We start from the raw sequence: 20457 nt of genomic DNA, 5'->3' as shown, positions 1-20457 counted from the left end.
TTGAACATGGTCCCCATCTGAGGTGTGAGCCTTTCTATCAAGACCTAATGGCTCAGAAGGAACCTCCACGCTCATTAGAAGCCCACTTTTCTGCTATTAAAATAGGGACACCAGACGGCTGCATGTTCAAATCCCCACACCACCTCTTACTGCACCTCAATTTTTCCTTCTTATAAAATGAGAATATTGATTCCTATCATGTGGGGTTGCTGTGAGAATTTAATGAGCAAATATCCTTGAAAAAATGTCAGGGTTAAGCTGTCTAAAGCTGACTGAAGCTGCATCATAGATTTCCTACCTTAGTACCTTAAGGTAGCAAATAAACTTTACCTACCATTGTTAAAGATCTTCTTTGAAACAGTTTCTCTAAACACTTTCCATCTAACTTATTACAGTTCATAATTATATGGATTAAAAAACAAGAGTCCATTTTAGTATAGTTAGAACCTAAAATGCCATGTTGTTTTGTTTCCCTGAAGAATTGTAAAATTGTGTTGCTTTTAAGTACAAAACTCTAAAATATTCATCCATGTCTGAATGCACTCTGGGGCCTTCAGGGTCTAGTCACATAATATAATGTTAGAGTTTTCCACAGCTCAGTGTAAGGTGACTCTAGTCTGTTACAGAAAAGCGTGTCTCAGCTTCCCATGTCCCTTCATCTGTGATGTCCGGTATAACTTTGATGCTTGGCTCTGAGTCAAAACTCATCTCATTGCCCCAGATTATGTAGGTGAGCTGGGAGAGCAGGTATAGGGAAGGTCCCGGGAATGTTGGTGAGGCAGAAAAACACAGGTGCTAGCCTGGACATCCGGGACCAGCCTTCCTGGGACTCACATGTTCGCAGACTCAAGCAAGTTCTTGTTCAATTTCTGTAATTCATTAAAATCTCTGCAAAGTTATCAAGGGCAATTTTCCTACTGAAATGTGTTTTGAGACATAATTTCATGGTCAAGCTAGATAGGATCCGAGATAAAATTTGTGCAGTATGCTATTGACCAAATAATTCAACCATGGATTAGAAAACAGCAAAAAGGTTCAGGTGTCAGATGTCAAGAGTTCAGTGAGTGAGAAGCTTGACCAGGCCTTCTGTGACCTGTGACAAGGCAACACCCTACCTTCCCCGGGGCTGTCAGGAGTCCTCAGGGGGTTCCGGCCTTCCTACAACATCAGGGCACTTCTTGTTGTTGTTCTTGTTGACCAAAAAGTTCGTTTTGATATTTTCATAAAGTGGTATGGGAACATGCGAGCGAACTTTTTGGCCAATCCAATCATTACAATTACAGCAAGTGAAATTGCTCCCTTTTTTTTTTTTTTTTTCTGTTCTAGATACTGTATGGAGTTCAAGACAGAGTCATTGACTCATCACTGTGCCATGGAAAACCGCCCCCTGACCCGATGGATGCAGTATCTCCGAGAGGGCTACACAGTGTGCGTGGATTGTCAACCTCCAGCTATGAACTCTGTGAGCCTTCGTTGTTCTGGTGATGGCTTGGACTCTGATGGGTAAGGGAGAGAGACTGGTTGGAGGATTTCTCTTGGCCCTCATTTGGGGAGATATGTCCTTTTCATGTTATGCACAGCAGACCAATATTCAATTTGGGGAGTCACAACAGTGGGGAGAAACTTTCATTTGGCCGTTCCAGAGTCCAGGACCCAGTTCACACTCTAGGACTTAGAGGCTCTGTACCAGAGAGGTGTGGGTGAATTTGGATATTTGGGTTCAGACCAAGGTCTCAAGGGATCATCAGAGACCTGCCCCCAAAGCAGCCACAGATGCTATGCAAACAGATGAGCTTATCTTTGTTCTAGTAATACTGTATTAATGGACACTAAAACTTCTAAAATTAAATTTTACAGAATTTTTATGTATCATGAAATAATCTATGAATTGCTTTCAGTTCTTTAAAAACATAAAAATAATTATTTTTATTACTGTTTTTTAAAAGTCGAGGTAGAGTTTATATCAGGTTCAGGTGTGAAAGTGAAGTGAAGTGAAAGTCAGTCAGTAGTGTCCAACTCTTTGCGACCCCATGGATTTATACAGTCCACGGAATTCTCCAGGCCAGAATACTAGGGTAGCCTTTTCCTTCTCCAGGGGATCTTCCCAACCCAGGGATTGAATCCAGGTCTCCCGAATTGCAGGCAGATTCTTTACCAGCTGAGCCACAGGTTCAGGTGTACAACATAACAATTCAAAAATTTTTTAGCTTATACTCCATTTATGGTTATTATAAAATGTTGGCTGTATTCTCTGTGCTGTATTCTTGCAGCTAGTTTATTGTATACCGAGTAGTTTGTGCCTCTTAACCCCCCACCCCCAGCTGTCCCTTGCCCTTCCCTCTCTCCACCGGTAACCACTAGTTTGTTCTCTATATCTGTGAGTCTGTTTCTTTGTTGTTTTCACTAGTTTAATTTGCAGAATCCACATACAAACGATAATACACAGTATTTGTCTTTCTCTATCTGACTTATTTCACCAGGTCCACCCATGTTATTGCAACTGGCAGGATTTCATTTCTTTTATGTCCAAGTTGTAATATGTATACCACATATTCTTTATTCATTCAACCATTAGTAAACACTTATATGCTTCCATGTCTTGCCTATTGTAAGTAATGCTGCTATGAACATTGGGGTGCCTGTATGTTTTTGAATTACTGTTTTCATTTTTTTTTTGATATATGCATATATACAGGAGTATAATTTCTGGATCATATGTAGTAATCCTTCTTACCCTGTAGACCACAAGGGGTAGGTGGGCTGGATTCAGCCCATGGGTCACAGTTTGCTGAACCCTGTCCAGATGATTCATACTCACGGCAAAATTTCAGAACCACTGCTCAGTGAGGCAGTCACAGTCATGACTGAGGTAGTCTTGGAGGGCCTAGCTTTGCATGACATAAACCCTTTTGATGTTCTAAGCACTCAATTTTAATATGGGGGGTTGGGATTTCCTCACACAACATGAAGCAATTCATGGGATACCAGGTTTGGCATCCAACAATTTAACTTAATTCTGACACTATCAGTCCTACAAGACTGCTCCCTCCTGCCGCCCCCTTCAAATACCAGTTTCCAGCTCAGTCAGTGCTTCTGACTGACTGGCTATACATCAGAGATTCCATGATCTCTTCCTCAGGTCTGATTAATTTGCTAGTGGCTCTCAGAACTCAGAGACACATTGCCTGACTAGATGACCGTGCATGTGTGTGTGCTACGTCACTTCAGTTGGGTCTGACTCTTTGAAACCCTGTGGACTGTAACCGACCAGGCTCTTCTGTCCATGCGATGCTCCAGGCAAGAATACTGCTGAAGTGGGTTGCCATGCACTCCTCCAGGGGCTCTTCCCGACCGAGGGATCGAACTCGTGTCTCTTAGTCTCCTGCATTGGCACGCCAGTTCTTTACCACTAATGCCACCTGGGAAGCCTGACTAGATGACCAGTTTATTGTAAAAGGATATAATTCAGTAACAGCCCGATGCGAGACAGGGAAGAAGTATGGGAAGGGGTGTCATTCTCCCCACCTCTCCATGTGTCCACTCACCTAGACACCCTCTAAACCCTGTCCTTTTGGCTTTCCTGGATGTCTTACTGTGGAGGCATCATTGATTAAGTCATTGGCTACTGACTGATTCAACTTCCAGCCCCTCTCCCATTCCTGGATGTTGGGGTTGGGGCTGTGGAGCCATGAATTCCAACCTGCTAACCACCTGGTTAATTCTTTTGGCAACCAACTCCCAACTTCAGGTGCTTTCAAAAATCTTCCTACTCACATAAAAAGACATCTTTATCACTCTCAACATTTAAGAAATTCCAATGGCTTTGGGGACTGTCAGTTAGAAACTGGACAAAAACCAAACACACAGGAGAAATATAGTTAAGTCGCCTGGATGGCCAAATATGTTTCTTGTAAATCATAATATTGCATAAATCTACAGAAATCTAGATTGTCCAAAAGAATTGACCCTTGAAAACATTTTACCTTCCTAAAAACCCATTCCGGTCCTGTACTTATCTACCAGTTAAATCCAGTAACATTATTCATAACTAAGAGACGGGTAGAATTGGTGACGGTATGGTTTATGGCTTTTAAAAATGTCAGATGGAATTGGTAAAAATATAGATTAGAAAGAAAAATGTGGACCTTTCTACTTAATCATTATTCCCAGAGCATATTTTAATATTTAATAACTTGAATTTATGTTTATTAGTCTCTTGTGTCCAACAGCCGCTATATCAAGTATACACACGAAGAGTAAAGTGGGTAAAGAATTCACATACAACAGAAACTTAATATTTTCCTGAATACCTCATCCATATTTTGACTGTAAAATGAATATTATAATTTAATACATACCTATAAGGCACCTTCAACCCTGGCTGAAGTTCCAGTGACTTAAAAAATAATAATTTCAATAATAGGGCTTTTTTCTTTTCACTGCTCACATTTTTCATTATGGGATCAAAGAGTTTTGGAAAGGATTACGAGGAATCATTTGGTTCAGTCCCCTCTAATTTAAATGTACACAAAACAGTACCTAGCAATCCCACTGCTGGGCATATACCCAGAGGAAACCACAGTTCAGAAAAACACATCACTCCAACATTCACTGCAGCACTATTTAAACAGTCAGGACATGGAAACAACCCAAATGACCATCAACAGAGGAATGGACAGAGGAGCGTTACATGCACACAGTGGAATATTATTCAGCCAGAAAAAGGAATGAAATTTGGTCATTTGTAGAGATGTGGGTGGACCTAGGGACTGACTGTCATACAGAGTGAAGTCAGAAAGAGAAAAACAAACAGCATGTGTTAATGCATATATGTTGGATCTAGAAAAATGGCATAGATGATCTTATTTGTAAAACAGAAACAAAGACACAGACATAGGGAACAAACATCTGGATGCCAGTGTGGGGGACCATGGGAGATGGGATGAATTGGGGAGATTGGGATCGACATGTATACACTATTGATACTACGTATAAAATAGTTAACTAATGAGAACCTATTGTATAGCTCAGGGAAACCTACTCAGTGCTCAGTGGTGACCTAAATGGGAAGGAAATCCAAAAAAGAGCCAATATATGCATACGTGTAGCTGATTCACTTTGCTGTACAGTAGAGACTAACAACTCTGTAATGCAACTATACTCCAATCAGTTCACTTCAGTTCAGTCGCTCAGTCATGTCCGACTCTTTGCGACCCCATGAATTGCAGCATGCCAGGCCTCCCTGTCCATCCAATAAAAATACACTAAAAAAACGTACACAAAACAGAAAGTCATTTTCCTTTATGCAACACTTCATATACTCAGAGCAACCGAGAGACACGCGTGCAGTGACCTCAAACTACAGTTCTCAATGTGCAGGGTCGGGGGAGGTCCTCAAATAAGGATTAATTGGTAACTTGTTTTGACAGAACCCAAAGAAAAGAAACAGTTGTGTTGTGATCATGTTTGTTTTATAATTTCAATTTGTAATGTACTTCAAAAATTCAAGTGTTAACCACTTTAAAAAAAAACACTTTAATTTATAATTCTGTAAATTAGAATCATCTTTGGTTTGCTTTAGTGTAACTCACATTTTCAAAATATCATTTCAGAAATCAGACCCTCCATTGGCAAGCAATTGGCAATCCTCGATGTCAAGGAACTTGGAAAAAAGTTCGGCGGGTAGAACAGTGTTCTTGTCCAGCTGTTCACAGTTTCATTTTTATATAGATCTTGATATAAATATTTCAAAGTGTGTTTGTAAACATGCTTAATACTAGCAAGTCATGTTCGATCTGCATAATCCTTTGAAAACTCTTTGGCCTAAAGTTCCTAAATGTATGTCGTTGCCACATTCTGAAGCAGAGAAAGGAAATTCAGGGGCCAGTTCTTAAGAAACGCAGTACCTTTATTTTTATTTTTTACTATGTTGAGGACCCATTCTAAAGTCTCCTGTGGTTTTCTGACCTTGGCCTGTCACTTGGAGTCTCCTCATTGAACAGGTAGCCCTCTGGACACAGAGTAAGTCTGTTTGCACTAAAATGACTATGTTTTGTTAGTCCACTTACTGGTAAGTTGTCATTTAAGGGTACTCATGCTTTGAATCTTGGGTTCTTTCTTTCTATTCTGTAATCTCTTAAAAACTTCTTGCCTTTAAAAATGTCTACAGATATATGTACACTCATGCGTGCATTTCTAATATATTATTCCACAAATTCTGCAATAATAATTTCAAGCAAATTTGTCACAAGTAATTTTTCACTGGACGAGTTGTTTGAGATTTAGTAAGCAAAACCAACAGCTCTACTAAATATACCTTTTTTTTTAAAAATAGAAGAAATTTTCTTCTGTTAACTGAAAAGCATCAATCAAATGTTCATTCTAGGTCAGTACAATTCCGTTAAATGTTTTAATTTCCATGAAGTGAAATTTTGGCAACAATAAGTGAAATAATTGCTTTAATTATGAACATTCTACCATCATTAGCATTGAAAATTATTTCCAAGGCATAAAGCCTGAAATTGACTACAATAATTTTGGAGTCCAACTTCAAGTTTAATTGAGGTGACATTACTACATTTCCCCCCTCTATAGCACAGGTTTTCTTTTGTTTGGAGTAGAAGGTAGAGGTATAGATTATGGAAGGCATAGATTTATTACAAATGCTATGATCTCCATCCCCACCCCACCTCTACAAACACAGAAGTATTAGTTTCCTTATTGTATGATTGGAAAATCAATGAACCAGAGACAAGAGGCCTTGTTGAAGAATCTGGACTGACAGAGCCAAATCTCAGCTTCTCATTCAGAATTTAGCTTCGATGAAGAGCCTAATGTTGCCAAAGACTGCTCTGTAAAAGCAAAGCTTTTTGTATTTCTGAAGCAAATTTTAAATTCAGAATATTTTCTTCAGAGAACTGAATCTAGAGATTTAAACTGTAGGTAAACCTCGGAGATATTTGAGTTTGGTTCTAGACCACCACAATGAAGCGAGCCTCAAGATAGTTTTGGTTTCCCGGGGCATAAAATAGTTACGTTTACACCATATGTTTGCAGTCTATTGGGTGTAATAGCATTATGTCTAAAAAAAAGTATATAATTTAATTAAAAAATATTTTATTGCCCAAAACTACTAACCATCATCTGAGTCTTTGGTGAGTAGTAACATCAAAGATCACTGATTATAGCTCACCTGAACAAGTATAATAATAATGCTGAAGAAGTTTGAAATATGCTGAGAATCACCAAAATGTAACATAGACACACAAGGTGAGCAAATGCTATTGGAAAAATGGCACCAATAGATTTACTCAATCTAGGGTTGCCACAAACCTTCAATTTGTTAAAAAAAAAAAAAAAAGTAATATCTGCAAAGCACTATAAAATGAGGTGCGCCTGTATATGAAATTCCTTTGATTTCATATGTAGTAAAATATTATTTACTAACAAGTGATTTACTAAAATACCTATTTCTTGGCACTTATCATGTAATGATATAATGACAATAGCAAGTTTAATAGGGATGGAAAAGTCCCCAATATTTAATGCTGAGAGTAGCACTATTTCTGAGAATGTATTTGTTTAAATCTCAGGACTGTTTTGTGGTAAATTAAATTCTTCACAAATTAACAATAAAAATTTGAGTCTCATCAGAGTTAGAAACTTCAATTATCAGCTCAGTATTAACATTTCAAGATCATTTCTAACATTTGTAAAACAAAACTTTTGAAGGCATACTTGGGTAACTTTCAATGTTACTTAAAATTTTATACCAGTAAATAAACTTTCTGTTCACATTTTGAAAAGCTCTTTACTTGTTTGGCTAGAAAATACCCAAGTTTTCTGGACAAGTCAGAGAATAAACAAAAAATCTCACAAAAGCCAAAAGAAAACATTTTAGAATTGATAGGCATATGTATGATGATTAACAGCAATAAAGATATGACGTATTTATGGTTCCAATATGTTATAACATTCAGCCTATTTGAGTTGTATAAAATCAATTTTTCAAATTACATATTTAGCTTTCACTACATGACCATTAATTACTTTCATATTGAAGCATATTTTTGTTACTTCTATTCTTATGAAGAATTTCAAGGGCTGGAAGACATAACTACTAAATAATGATCTTGAAAAACTTGGTATTACTTCTAGCAAAGCCCATGGAAATAGTACAAAACTGAAACAAACTGAAACATATGGTCTGAATGATGAATGAAGAACCCCAAATTTTTTATTTTCAGAGATAAAGATCAAGGAATTTAAGACTTCTTTGCTATTCCTTTTTAATGAGTACGTTAGAGTGGGGGTCCTTTCCAATGACCCTCTACAATGATTTACAGGCTCTAGCACTGCTTAGTAGGTTGCTTTTAAAAAGTGCATGAGAAAAGTAATTTGAACAAAAGTAGATATACCCACTCAGGAAAGAAGGGGAAAGGAATTAAAGATGGTGATTATTCAGTAGAGAAAACCTGGGGGAGGGGAAATGAGAAGAGAAAAGAGTAGAAAAAGGAGCAAGGTAAACTATAATCTCATTGTTCTTTTTTTAGGGTCTTGGAATTTAAAAAAGTTCTTTCTTTCTTTCTGTCTGTGCTGGGCTTTTGTTCCTGTGCCAGCTTTCTCAGGCTGCAGTGTGCAGGTTTCTAATTGCAGTGGCTTCTCCTGTGGAGCACAGGCTCTGGAGTGTGGAGGCTTCAGCAGTAGCTGTCTGCGGGCTCAGTAGTTGTGGCACATGGACTTAGTTGCCCTGCAGCCTGTGGGATCTTAGTTCCCAGACCAGGGATCAAACTCATATCCCCTGGATTGGCAGGCCTATTCTTAACCACTGGACCACCAGGGAGTTCCCTTTCTTGGGACGTTTTTATCTGAGAATGTTGAAATTATGGATAAATAGCAATAGCAATAACTTAAATTGTTTAGTTCTACTCTTGTATAAAAATTGCAATTACCATTTCTTCAAGGAATGCACCAAAATGATGTTAAAAAAAACTAGTTCTGCCCTCTAAGACTATTTTGGTGAAGGTTTGTACAAATAAGTGTAAGATGGTTTAGAAAACCTGAATATTCTGATGAATATATTGAAAGAGAAGTGAAATTTCTAGGTCAAGGTGACAGATGGATAAACATGTTTATCTTCTTCCTCAACTCCCATTGAGATTATAGGATTCATGGAAGAGTCTGTAACACAGAGTCTATAACACAGATGAGAAGGCAGGGATGGAATGAGCTCATAGATTTTGAAGAAACTTTTTGAAGATTGAAAGCACATAGGATTCTATGGATGGATAAACCAGAATAGAGGGACCATACCCTTTAAAACACGTAGAAAAGAAGATGGAAGTAGGGCCATTCTTCTTGGAGTGTGGCAGTCCTACCAAGCTCAAACAAAATGGATTTTAAAACTCCCCATTCCTAGAGACAAACTTGTGAAATTTAAAATCAAGGATAAAGAAAAGACTATAAAATCTTTCAAAGAAAGAAAAGCAGATTACCTACAAAGGAATAAGAATTCCCACGGAGAAACAGCAGTCTTCTTGAAAGGTTGTTGTTGAATCACGATGCCAGGATTCTTGGCCCCCGGGGGAGAAGAATTCAATCCGGGGCCAGAGATGAGGCTTGATCTCTCAGAGGTTTTGTGTAATAAAGTTTTATTAAAGTATAAAGGAGATAGAGAAAGCTTCTGACATAGGCATCAGAAGGGGGCAGAAAGAGTACCCCCCTGCTAGTCTTTAGCTGGATGTTATATAGTCACTATCAGTCTGTTAATGAAAGAAAGGAATGTCTCAAACTTAGAATGGCACCAGGCCCCTCACCCATAAGATGTATTTTGGGATAATCTTGGCTCCAAATAGTTCATCTTGGGCCATAAAAGGATTAACTTGAATCTTGAAGAAGGGCAGATCACCATACAAATAGTGTCGTTTGCATAGATTAGAGGAACAATATGGGAGTATAACACACTGGTTTATCAAGTAGGTTCTGAGCCCAAAAGGTGGAACTGACTTGAAGACAGAGTTTGGGGTAAATGCATAGTACATTAGCATAGCTTAAGATAAACATTTCCATAAGAAAAAGGCATTGGTTAACTTCAGGTAAAACCAGGTGTCATGGCAACACAGAATTTTAAGAGAAACCCCCTTTTAAATTTGTATAGAGAAGGAAAAAAATATCGCTAGTTTGTTTCCTCCTGCCGCTTTAGGGAGATAAAAATGTCTGACACTTGCATTTGGAGACCCCTGGCCTTCCTGCCTGTTACCCTCTCATTCTCATCATCAGTGGATACTTAAGTCTAATAGAATAAAGCCGCCAAGTTCTGAAGGACAATAATTTTGAAACTAGAATTTCCGTATCAGTCAAGGCAGTGATTAAAGTGTGAAGGCAAAGATTCAGCTTTTCAGAGGTGTAGAGATTTAGAAGCCTTGTGAAATTGTCCTCAACAGGGTATTTTTTACTTTCTGACTTTAAGCCTTCTTCAGCGATCAATGCAAATAGAGGAAAACAACAGATTGGGAAAGACTAGAGATCTCTTCAAGAAAATTAGAGATACCAAGGGAACATTTCATGCAAAGATGGGCTCTATAAAGGACAGAAATGGTATGGACCTAACAGAAGCAGAAGATATTAAGAAGAGGTGGCAAGAATACACGGAAGAACTGTACAAAAAAGATCTTCACGACCCAGATAGTCATGATGATGTGATCACTAATCTAGAACCAGACATCTTGGAATGTGAAGTCAAGTGGGCCTTAGAAAGCATCACTACGAACAAAGCTAGCGGAGGTGATGGAATTCCAATTGAGCTGTTTCAAATCCTGAAAGATGATGCTGTGAAAGTGCTGCACTCAATATGCCAGCAAATTTGGAAAACTCACCAGTGGCCACAGGACTGGAAAAGGTCAGTTTTCATTCCAATTCCAAAGAAAGGCAATGCCAAAGAATGCTCAAACTACCGCACAATTGCACTCATCTCACATGCTAGTAAAGTAATGCTCAAAATTCTCCAAGCCAGGCTTCAGCGATGCGTGAACCGTGAACTCCCTGACGTTCAAGCTGGTTTTAGAAAAGGCAGAGGAACCAGAGATCAAATTGCCAACATCCGCTGGATCATGGAAAAAGCAAGAGAGTTCCAGAAAAACATCTATTTCTGCTTTATTGACTATGCCAAAGCCTTTGACTGTGGATCACAATAAACTGTGGAAAATTCTGAAAGAGATGGGAATACCAGACCACCTGACCTGCCTCTTGAGAAATCTGTATGCAAGTCAGGAAGCAACAGTTAGAACTGGACATGGAACAACAGACTGGTTCCAAATAGGAAAAGGAGTACGTCAAGGCTGTATATTGTCACCCTGCTTATTTAACTTCTATGCAGAGTACATCATGAGAAACGCTGGACTGGAAGAAACACAAGCTGGAATCAAGATTGCCAGGAGAAATATCAATAACCTCAGATATGCAGATGACACCACCCTTATGGCAGAAAGTGAAGAGGAACTCAAAAGCCTCTTGATGAAAGTGAAAGAGGAGAGAGAAAAAGTTGGCCTAAAGCTCAACATTCAGAAAACAAAGATCATGGCATCCGGTCCCATCACTCCATGGGAAATAGATGTGGAAACGGTGTCAGACTTTATTTTTTGGGGCTCCAGAATCACTGCAGATGGTGACTGCAGCCATGAAATTAAAAGACACTTACTTCTGGGAAGAAAAGTTATGACCAACCTAGATAGCATATTCAAAAGCAGAGACATTACTTTGCCGACTAAGGTCTGTCTAGTCAAGGCTATGGTTTTTCCTGTGGTTGTGTATGGATGTGAGAGTTGGACTGTGAAGAAGGCTGAGTGCCGAAGAATTGATGCTTTTGGACTGTGGTGCTGGAGAAGACTCTTGAGAGTCCCTTGGACTGCAAGGAGATCCAACCAGTCCATTCTGAAGGAGATCAACACTGGGATTTCTTTGGAAGGAATGATGCTAAAGCTGAAGCTCCAGTACTTTGGCCACCTCATGAGAAGAGTTGACTCATTGGAAAAAACTCTGATGCTGGGAGGGATTGTGGGCAGGAGGAGAAGGGGACAACCGAGGATGAGATGGCTGGATGGCATCACGGACTCAATGGATGTGAGTCTGAGTGAACTCTGGGAGATGGTGATGAACTGGGAGGCCTGGAGTGCTGCGATTCAAGGGGTCGCAAAGAGTCGGACACGACTGAGCGACTGAACTGAACTGAACTGATTTTGTATTGGAGTATAGCTGATTGGCAAACGATGTTGTGATAGTTTCAGGTGAACAGTGAAGGGACTCAGCCAAACATGTACGTGTATCCATTCTCCCCCAAACTCCCCTCCCGTTCAGGCTGCCACATGTCATTAAGCAGACTTCCCTGTGGTCTACAGTGGGTCCTTGTTAGTTATCCATTTTAAATACAGCAGTGTGTACATGTCGATCCCAAACACTAGGATACTTTTCTCAATTAAACATGGCAGGTTGACAGTATCTTTACCTCCTTTACCTCCAGATTCCCGATAAAATTACAGTTAAAGGATTTTTTTAAAAAGACAGAGTATACTGATAAGGAGATTGAGAGGGAAGAATCTGAAAAGAGGTGGCTGTAAAATTTCAGGACCAGTAAAGCAGAAGAAAGGAGAGTCAGATCCCTAGAAGAGAGAATTTCAGTAAGCAAGGTCTTCTCCAGTATCCCAGGAATGTAGTCTTAGCCACTAGACCACCAGGGAGGTCCTGTGGGACCCATTTTACAGTGCCATTTCCCTTGCCACCCTCTTTTCTTCAGCAAGGAGGGCTGCCCAAATGCACAGCCCATGCCCAGACGAGATGGAGTATAATTAAACAGGGATGCCGAAAGACTGTCTTCTTAGAGGAAGACTGAACTGGAAACAAACCCCAAACTCTCCCCTTCTCCCCAAGGAATTGTGGGAACACTGCTTTAAGAGGTCTAAGAGGTTGTCACCAGTCAGCCGTCCTGTGAATCTGCAGCCCAAATTCTCATCACCAGGCTGGGCTTTAGAAATCTCACACTGCTAATTCAGTTTCAAAGTGGTTCTAACCGACTAAAAAAGAGAGAATTAAGAGAAGTTCCCAGATTTGGAATTAACTGCCTATCAGAACAAAGTCCAATATAATTCAGAGGAAGAAAACAAAATCTAGAACTCAAAGTCATCGGTCAGCAAACTACAACCTGCAGGCTAAATCTTGCCTGTAGTTTCTGTAAATATAATTTCCTTGGAACATAGTCAGGCCCATTTATTTTCATGTTTATGTCTATGGACCATTTCAAGCAGAGTTGACAGAAACCCAGTGGCCCGCAAGGCCTACAATATTTCATCTGGCCCTTTACAGAAAGCTTGCTTACCCTGGCTTAGATCATTGACATTTAATGTAATTATTCGTGTGGTTGCATTCAGGAGCACCATCTGTTTTTTTGTTAGTCCTTGTGGTTTTGTTGGTTTTTGCTTCCTGTTCTTCTCCCTGCTTTTGCTTTCTTAGGGATTATTTAAATAATTTTCACTATTTCAACTTATATATTAGTTATATATGTGTATTTTTTTAAATGGTTGCTCTAGGGGTTACAGTATCATACCTAATATTTTATAATAAATGTAACAGTTACTATTATTCCTCTTTAAACATTCATTCAGCTGCATTGGGTCTTAGTTGTGGCATGTGAACTCTTAGCTGTAGCATTTGGGACCTGACAAGGGATTAAACCCAGGGCTTCTGCACTGGAAGGGCAGTCTTGGCCACTGCAACCAGGAAGTCCCTAATATGATTCATAATATTACACTTCTTGTAAATTGGAAAAACCTTGCAGGCATAAACTGGAAACTCAGAGAATGAATCTAAAAATTGACAAAGGGCAGAACGTATACGACAACACTGAGTCATAACCTCTGTGGCAATCAGTTTAGAATGAAGAACTGAATTCCCAAAGCTATCTACCCAGAATGGGCAGGACTCAGTTGATGACTACCAACATCCCAATTTTTTTGTCCCTACTTTCCACTTAAGAGCAGAGAAAGCCAAGTATGTTCCCCAAAACAATCATATAAGATGCCTGCTGCTGGCTGGCTGGCCTCCAGCTTCCTCATGCCAAAAAGCTCCAATCAGAGCACGCCTGAAGCCTTAGTTTTTGACTACAAAGCTTTCCCACTATAAACATCTGCCTGCATCTCTGCCAAACACAAGTGATGGTGGCTGGCTTCCTTAATATAGCAAGCTCTGAATAAACAGCCTATTTGTTTTCATTTTTGAGTGGTTTCATTTATTTCCACAACTCAAATAGTTGTGATATAAGGAAGAAGCACAAGCTGGAATCAAGATTGCCAGGAGAAATATCAATAACCTCAGATATGCAGATGACACCACCCTTATGGCAGAACGTGAAGGACTAAAGAGCCTCTTGATGAAAGTGAAAGAAGAGGGTGAAAAAATTGGCTTAAAACTCAACATCCAGAAAACTAAGATCATGGCATCTGGTCCCATCACTTCATGGCAAATAGATGAGGAAACAGTGGAAACAGTGGCTGACTTTATTTTTCTGGGCTCCAAAATTACTGCAGATGGTGATTGCAGCCATGAAATTAAAAGATGCTTACTCCTTGGAAGGAAAGTTATGACCAAACTAGACAGCATATTAAAAAGCAGAGACATGACTTTGTCAACAAAGGTCCGTCTAGTCAAGGCTATGGTTTTTCCAGTGGTCATGTATGGATGTGAGAGTTGGACTATAAAGAAAGCTGAGCACTGAAGAATTGATGCTTTTGAACTGTGGTGTTGAGAAGACTCTTCAGAGTCCCTTGGACTGCGAGGAGATCCAACTAGTCCATCCTAAAGGAGATCAGTCCTGAGTGTTCATTGGAAAGACTGATGTTGAAGCTGAAACTCCAATACTTTGGCCACCTGATAGAAAGAGCTGACTCATCTGAAATGACCTTGATGCTGGGAAAGATTGAGGGCAGGAGAAGGGGACAACAGAGGATGAGATGGTTGGATGGCATGACCGACTCAATGGACATGGGTTTGGGTGGACTCCGGGAGTTGGTGGACAGGGAGGCCTGGCATGCTGCATTTCGTGGGGTCACAGAGTCGGACACAACTGAGTGACTGAACTGAACTGAATTATATAACCTTACTTTGTAGAAATGCAAATGAACAAGTATGGCTATATACATGAATATGTTGAGTGGGGGTTAAAAGACAAAGAATACAGAGTAGTTCATTTCCTTAAATCAAAAAGAAAAACAGGATTTCCCTAGTGATCCAGCAGTTAAGAATCCACCTGGCTATGCAGGGGACATGGGGTCAATCCCTGGTCTGGAAAGATCCCACATGCATGGGGGGACTAAGCCCATGTATAAGCCCATGTGCCTAAGCCCATGCTCCACAACAAAAGAAGCCACCACAATGAGAAGCTTGTGCTCTGCAACTAGAGGGTATCCCCTGCTCACATTCACAGCACCTAGAGAAAGCCTGCATGCAGCAAGGGAAGACCCAGAGAAATAAAAAATAAATAAAAGTAATTAATCAATTAAGGAAAAAAACCAGATACTCTCCCAGCCTTTGCAGCTTGGCTCTGAGTTGGGTAGCTCATTCAACGCTGAACCAGGCCACCTATAACTTACTCTGTCTTAGCCTCCATCTCCGGCACTTATGAAGCCTAGGATCACACAGCAGAGGCCTAGGGTGCTCCCAGGTCTTTCCTGAGACTGTGTCTAGTCCTGGGCACAGAGGCCTGGTCTTCTGGATTCCCTGGTTTACTCAAGACTTTCAAAGCCTTTACCTACCACATACCTTAATTTCATGCAGCCATATTAAAAGATGCTTGTTCCTTGGAAGAAAAGCTATGACCAACCTAGACAGCATATTAAAAAGCAGACACTACTTTTCCAACAAAGGTCCGTCTAGTCAAAGCTATGGTTTTTCCAGCAGTCATGTATGGATGTGAGAGTTGGACTCTATAAAGAAAGCTGAGCGCCAAAGAATTGATGCTTTTGAACTGTGATGTTGGAGAGACTCTTTGAGTCCCTCGGACTGCAAGGAGATCCAACCAGTCCATCCTAAAGGAAATCAGTCCTGAATTGGAAGGACTGATGCTGAAGATGAAGCTCCAATACTTTGGTCACCTGATGGGAAGAGCTGATTCATTGGAAAAGACCCTGATGCTGGAAAAGACTGAAGGCAGAAGGGTATGGCAGAGGATGAGATGATTGGATGACATCACCAACTCGATGGACGTGAGTTTGAGCAAGTTCCAGGAGTTGGTGATGGACAGGGAAGCCTGGCATGCTGCAGTTGATAGGGTCGCAGTTGGACACTACTAAGCAACTGAACTACCTTCTTTTCCAGGCTCTCCAATCTGTCTGCTGTCTTTGACCCCAGGCAGATGGAGGCACTACTTTTAAAGCCCATGAGTTCAGAAGGGGCAAAACATAGGCAAATCTCTGAACCCTCAGGGAACTGCCAGACATGGAAACACCCCACCACAATCCTGAGCACAAGATCTGTGTCGGCCTCTCCCACATCATGAAATTACACCCCGACAACACATATCACTGGTCCCCACAAGCAGGATAAAGAAAACCACCAGAATGCTCTACAATTTAGCAGGCTCTTTTTTCATTGAGCACTGCCCGTTTAAGTTATTAGATTCGTTTCAAAAAGTTGATTCTAATAGTTTTTTTTTTTGCCAGCTTAATATTTGCTTCAGAAAAAGAAAGCCTCTCTGGAACTCCCACTTTGTCATTCTCTATGTAACCTTTTTAATGATTGTTTTAGAAATGAAGGGCAGATTAGTGGTTGCCAAGGGTTGGAGGAATGATGTAGGAGAGAAAGATGAGCGGCAACATAAGGGATCCTCACCGTGTTGGAGTATCTTGCCTGTGGTAGACACATGCACCTATATAAGAGATAAGTTGTTTGGAATTACATACAGCGTACACACAGGGTACAAGACCGGGAAAATCCGGGTAAAACTGATGATTTATATCAATAGTCTGATGGTGACTTACTGTGGTTTAACTGACACTGGGGGAAGCTGGAGCAAGTGTACAAGGACCTATTATTTCTTACAACTGTATGTGAGTCTAGATGTCTGAATAAATTTCAGTTTAAAAATTCAAAATATTCAGATAAAAATGAGGAAGCATTTAGGAATACAACCACCCAACTTATTTCACTTTTCTATGTGTCCACAAGTTATATAATAAAAATCTATGCTTACATAAATCTATAACAGTTCTTTAATTAAAAATAAAATTCTAATAAGAAAGCACCACATTATAGCATAATTCATAGTGATCTTTTTTAGTGGCACATGAAATAACTGAGCATCTTATAGTTCCTATCAGTTTAGATTTGATGATTTAGGGTATTTGGAAAGAGGTTGACAAACTGGTCTATTTTGGCTCATAAATAAAAGCCATCAGCTTTGGCACTGATCATCAAAATGTCTGCAGTACACACAATGATGGTAACCATACTGCAGCAGGACAGACAGAACCAGGAAACATTATCCACATTTTAATTTATTATACATATAAGACAACAAATTCACAAACTCAGGAACAATGAGAAAGTAATGTATAAAACTTTAATAAGAAAAACAAATAACAAAATAATCATTTAATTTTTTGTCCAAATACTTAAGCATTTTCACATACTTATTAATAAAACATACATAACTCAAAATGCTAAATAATTCTAGTTTTTGACAAAATTCTCTAAAGAACATGTTGGTAAAAACTCAAAAGTTGTCTAATAAGGTGTGCAGGATCTTGTTTATTTACTATTTATCATAGACATTAAAATGATTATGTTTAAAGCCAATTTAAACATTTATAGAATGCTATTTAGGCCGGATATTTATCTAACTAAATGAAAATATCAGAGAAATTGATATTTATAGCACCAGGTTATAAAGAAGCTTTATTTAAACTATCTCTGTCAAAGTTTTAACACCGGAACCAAAGTCAAATGTACCTAAATGAAACATAAGCTATTCTTGGTAGCAGTATAAACTCTGTCCTATGGGTATTACATTTTCAAGTTTTTTCCTTTATATGAAACTACTTAAAAGGAAATTTTGAGTATATCTCATAGATTACTTTGTACATTTATCATTCTATAAGCAAATGTGTTAGTAATTAACATATTAAGGTCATAAATCATTACGCCTTATGTCAAAGGCCTCTTATTCACTGATTTAGAAACTTCACTTTTAGGAGTGTCAGAGTTGAAGTCAGCCCACACATATACAGCAGGTTAACAGCAATATATTTTTCCTCTAATCAGGCTTCGGAATAGGGTTTGGAGGTAGGAGGATTAAAAGCACTAGGGTTCCAAAAAATTTATGTTTTTTATTAAAGGAAAAAGATTCTTAAAGAATACAATGATGGTAATGCTCTTATAGCACAAATCCTCATATTGAATGACTGTGCTACAGAAAAAATACTGTAATGCTTTAAACAGAATTTTGACCAACTTTCAAACAACATGCAGTGATTAGAGTGTTAAACTGTCATCTCATCAAGCTCTGCAAACACTCTCAGTCTTCACTGTCCGAACAGATCAGTTTTAGCTTCTTCATAGTCCTCCATCTGTCTTTCAACATGACGCTTGTTCGGTTGTTGAATTCATAATGTGACAGTATTTTTGACCAATTTCCCTCTCCGTATTTCCTCACACCAGATCTCAGATTCTTGTCTTCTTCCCAAAGCCATGCCTTTTGATGAAAAGTAGGATAGTTAATCACAGAACCAGTTCTTGACAAATAGCATTAGTTTCAGGTGTACAACATAATGATCCAGTATTCATACATATTGTGAAATGATCATCACAATAAGTCTAGTTAACATCTGTCAAAAGTGGATAAAAAGTAGAACAGTTATTCACAGAAACAATTCTTTAACATATCTAAATACAAATTTTTAAAAAACCAATATGTTACAATTTCTTAACGGTGGAAGAAATTCTGTGAACATATCTTATATTTCTGTAAGATCTTGTGGTGGTGATATTATCAAGGGTCCTGACTAGATCACTGTTCATTTTGCATGACACACTATGGCTCTGCTGCCCCAAGTCAGACAGCTATAAAGGGTGAGAACTAAACACAAACCCAATTTGTCTGACTTAAGCCCACAAAGTCTCTTAAAATTCGACACCTGTTAACAGGTTAGAGATGTGTCTCCCTCTTCCTCGCTCTCATGCGTACTCAGTCATGTCCAACTCTTTGCGACCCCATGGACTGCAGCCGGCCAGGCTCCTCTGTCCACGGAATTCTCCAGGCAAGAATACTGGAGTATTTCTCCCTCCAGTATTCTTTCTTCCTCCAGGGTATCTTTCCAACCCAGGGACTGAACCCGAGTCTCCCGTGTCTACAGCACTGGCAGGTGAGTTCTTTACCACTAGTGCCCACCTGGGAAGCCTTAGAGATGTGTAGGATTCATATAATGCCAAATAGAACTTATGAATATTTAATTCTTCCCTAATGAACTCAGCGAAAACCCTGTTCTATGTTGGGCAAAGTACACACGCACGTAAGACTAAAATCTTCTCACTTTCTCCAACAGGTTTCTGAGAACACAACTAACACAAACTAATTAAAGATACAGTATTTTGTTTTTGGAGAAAATGACTGAAAAATTTTAAAAATCAAATTCAGTATTATACATAGAAAAAGATTACTGATACTTGGCATTTGCTAGAGGTGACCAACTAACTATTCCTTCTGTTGACATGCTGAGAAGCAATACATAGGGTCATCTGAATGATTATTTACTGTTTCCGAACTACGAATGCTTTCCCCAGCTGACTCACATTTGGTTTAAAAATTTATCCATCATCAGTCATGAAAGGGCAAATACTGTATGATTTCACTTACGTGAGATATCTACAGTAGTCAGATTCCCAGAAACAGAGAGTAGAATGATGGTTGACGGGAACGGGAGGCAGGGAAATAGGGGGCTGTCTAACCAGCATAGTGTTTCAATTTCACAAGATGAAAAAGCTCTAGAGGCTGTTGTACAATGTGAATGCATTTAATGCCAGTGAATCATACACTTAAAAAACAAGGTGACAAATTTTATGCTATGTTTTACTATAAATACATTTTTAAAATGAATAAAGGTCTTGAGTAGACAATTCTCCAAAAAAGATATATAAATAGCCAATAAGCACTTGAAAACATGCTCAATGTCACTTAATAATTACAGAAAAGCAAATCCAAAACCCTAGAAGATATTGCCTCAAACCCATTAGGAGGTACACCATGAAACAACCAACCAAATACAGAAAATAACACGTGCTGGTGAGGATGTGGAAAAACTGGAACTCTTATGTGCTTTTGGTGGGAATGAAAACTTACGTGACTGCTAGGGAAAAGTGTGGTGGTCCCTTGAAAATTAAAGGCATCATGTGACCCAACAATTCTGCCTGTGAGTAGAA

At 39.2% G+C, this 20457-nt stretch overlaps 2 protein-coding genes across 5 annotated transcripts in view; one reads left to right on the top strand and one right to left on the bottom strand.

Annotated features, from left to right (window-relative positions):
• Nucleotides 1-8012, top strand: part of SBSPON (somatomedin B and thrombospondin type 1 domain containing) — a 32110-nt gene extending 24098 nt beyond the window's left edge. The window contains exons 4-5 of the mRNA XM_069600262.1: nt 1327-1503; nt 5613-8012. Coding sequence (XP_069456363.1) covers nt 1327-1503; nt 5613-5730 — 295 coding nt within the window. The 3' untranslated portion in view covers nt 5731-8012. The remainder of the gene's footprint in view (nt 1-1326; nt 1504-5612) is intronic.
• A 9576-nt stretch (nt 8013-17588) lies between these two features.
• The window catches only part of TERF1 (telomeric repeat binding factor 1), a 39925-nt gene continuing 37056 nt past the window's right edge, over nt 17589-20457 (bottom strand). For all 4 annotated transcript variants that reach the window (XM_069600261.1, XM_069600259.1, XM_069600258.1 and 1 more), the window contains one exon: nt 17589-18733. In XM_069600261.1, coding sequence (XP_069456362.1) covers nt 18557-18733 — 177 coding nt within the window. In that variant the 3' untranslated portion in view covers nt 17589-18556. The remainder of the gene's footprint in view (nt 18734-20457) is intronic.

Source organism: Ovis canadensis, chromosome 9 (assembly GCF_042477335.2).
Source record: "Ovis canadensis isolate MfBH-ARS-UI-01 breed Bighorn chromosome 9, ARS-UI_OviCan_v2, whole genome shotgun sequence".
Lineage (NCBI taxonomy): Eukaryota > Metazoa > Chordata > Mammalia > Artiodactyla > Bovidae > Ovis > Ovis canadensis.
The sequence above is the reverse complement of the archived record's forward strand: the minus strand, read 5'-3'. Positions and strand labels throughout refer to the sequence as shown.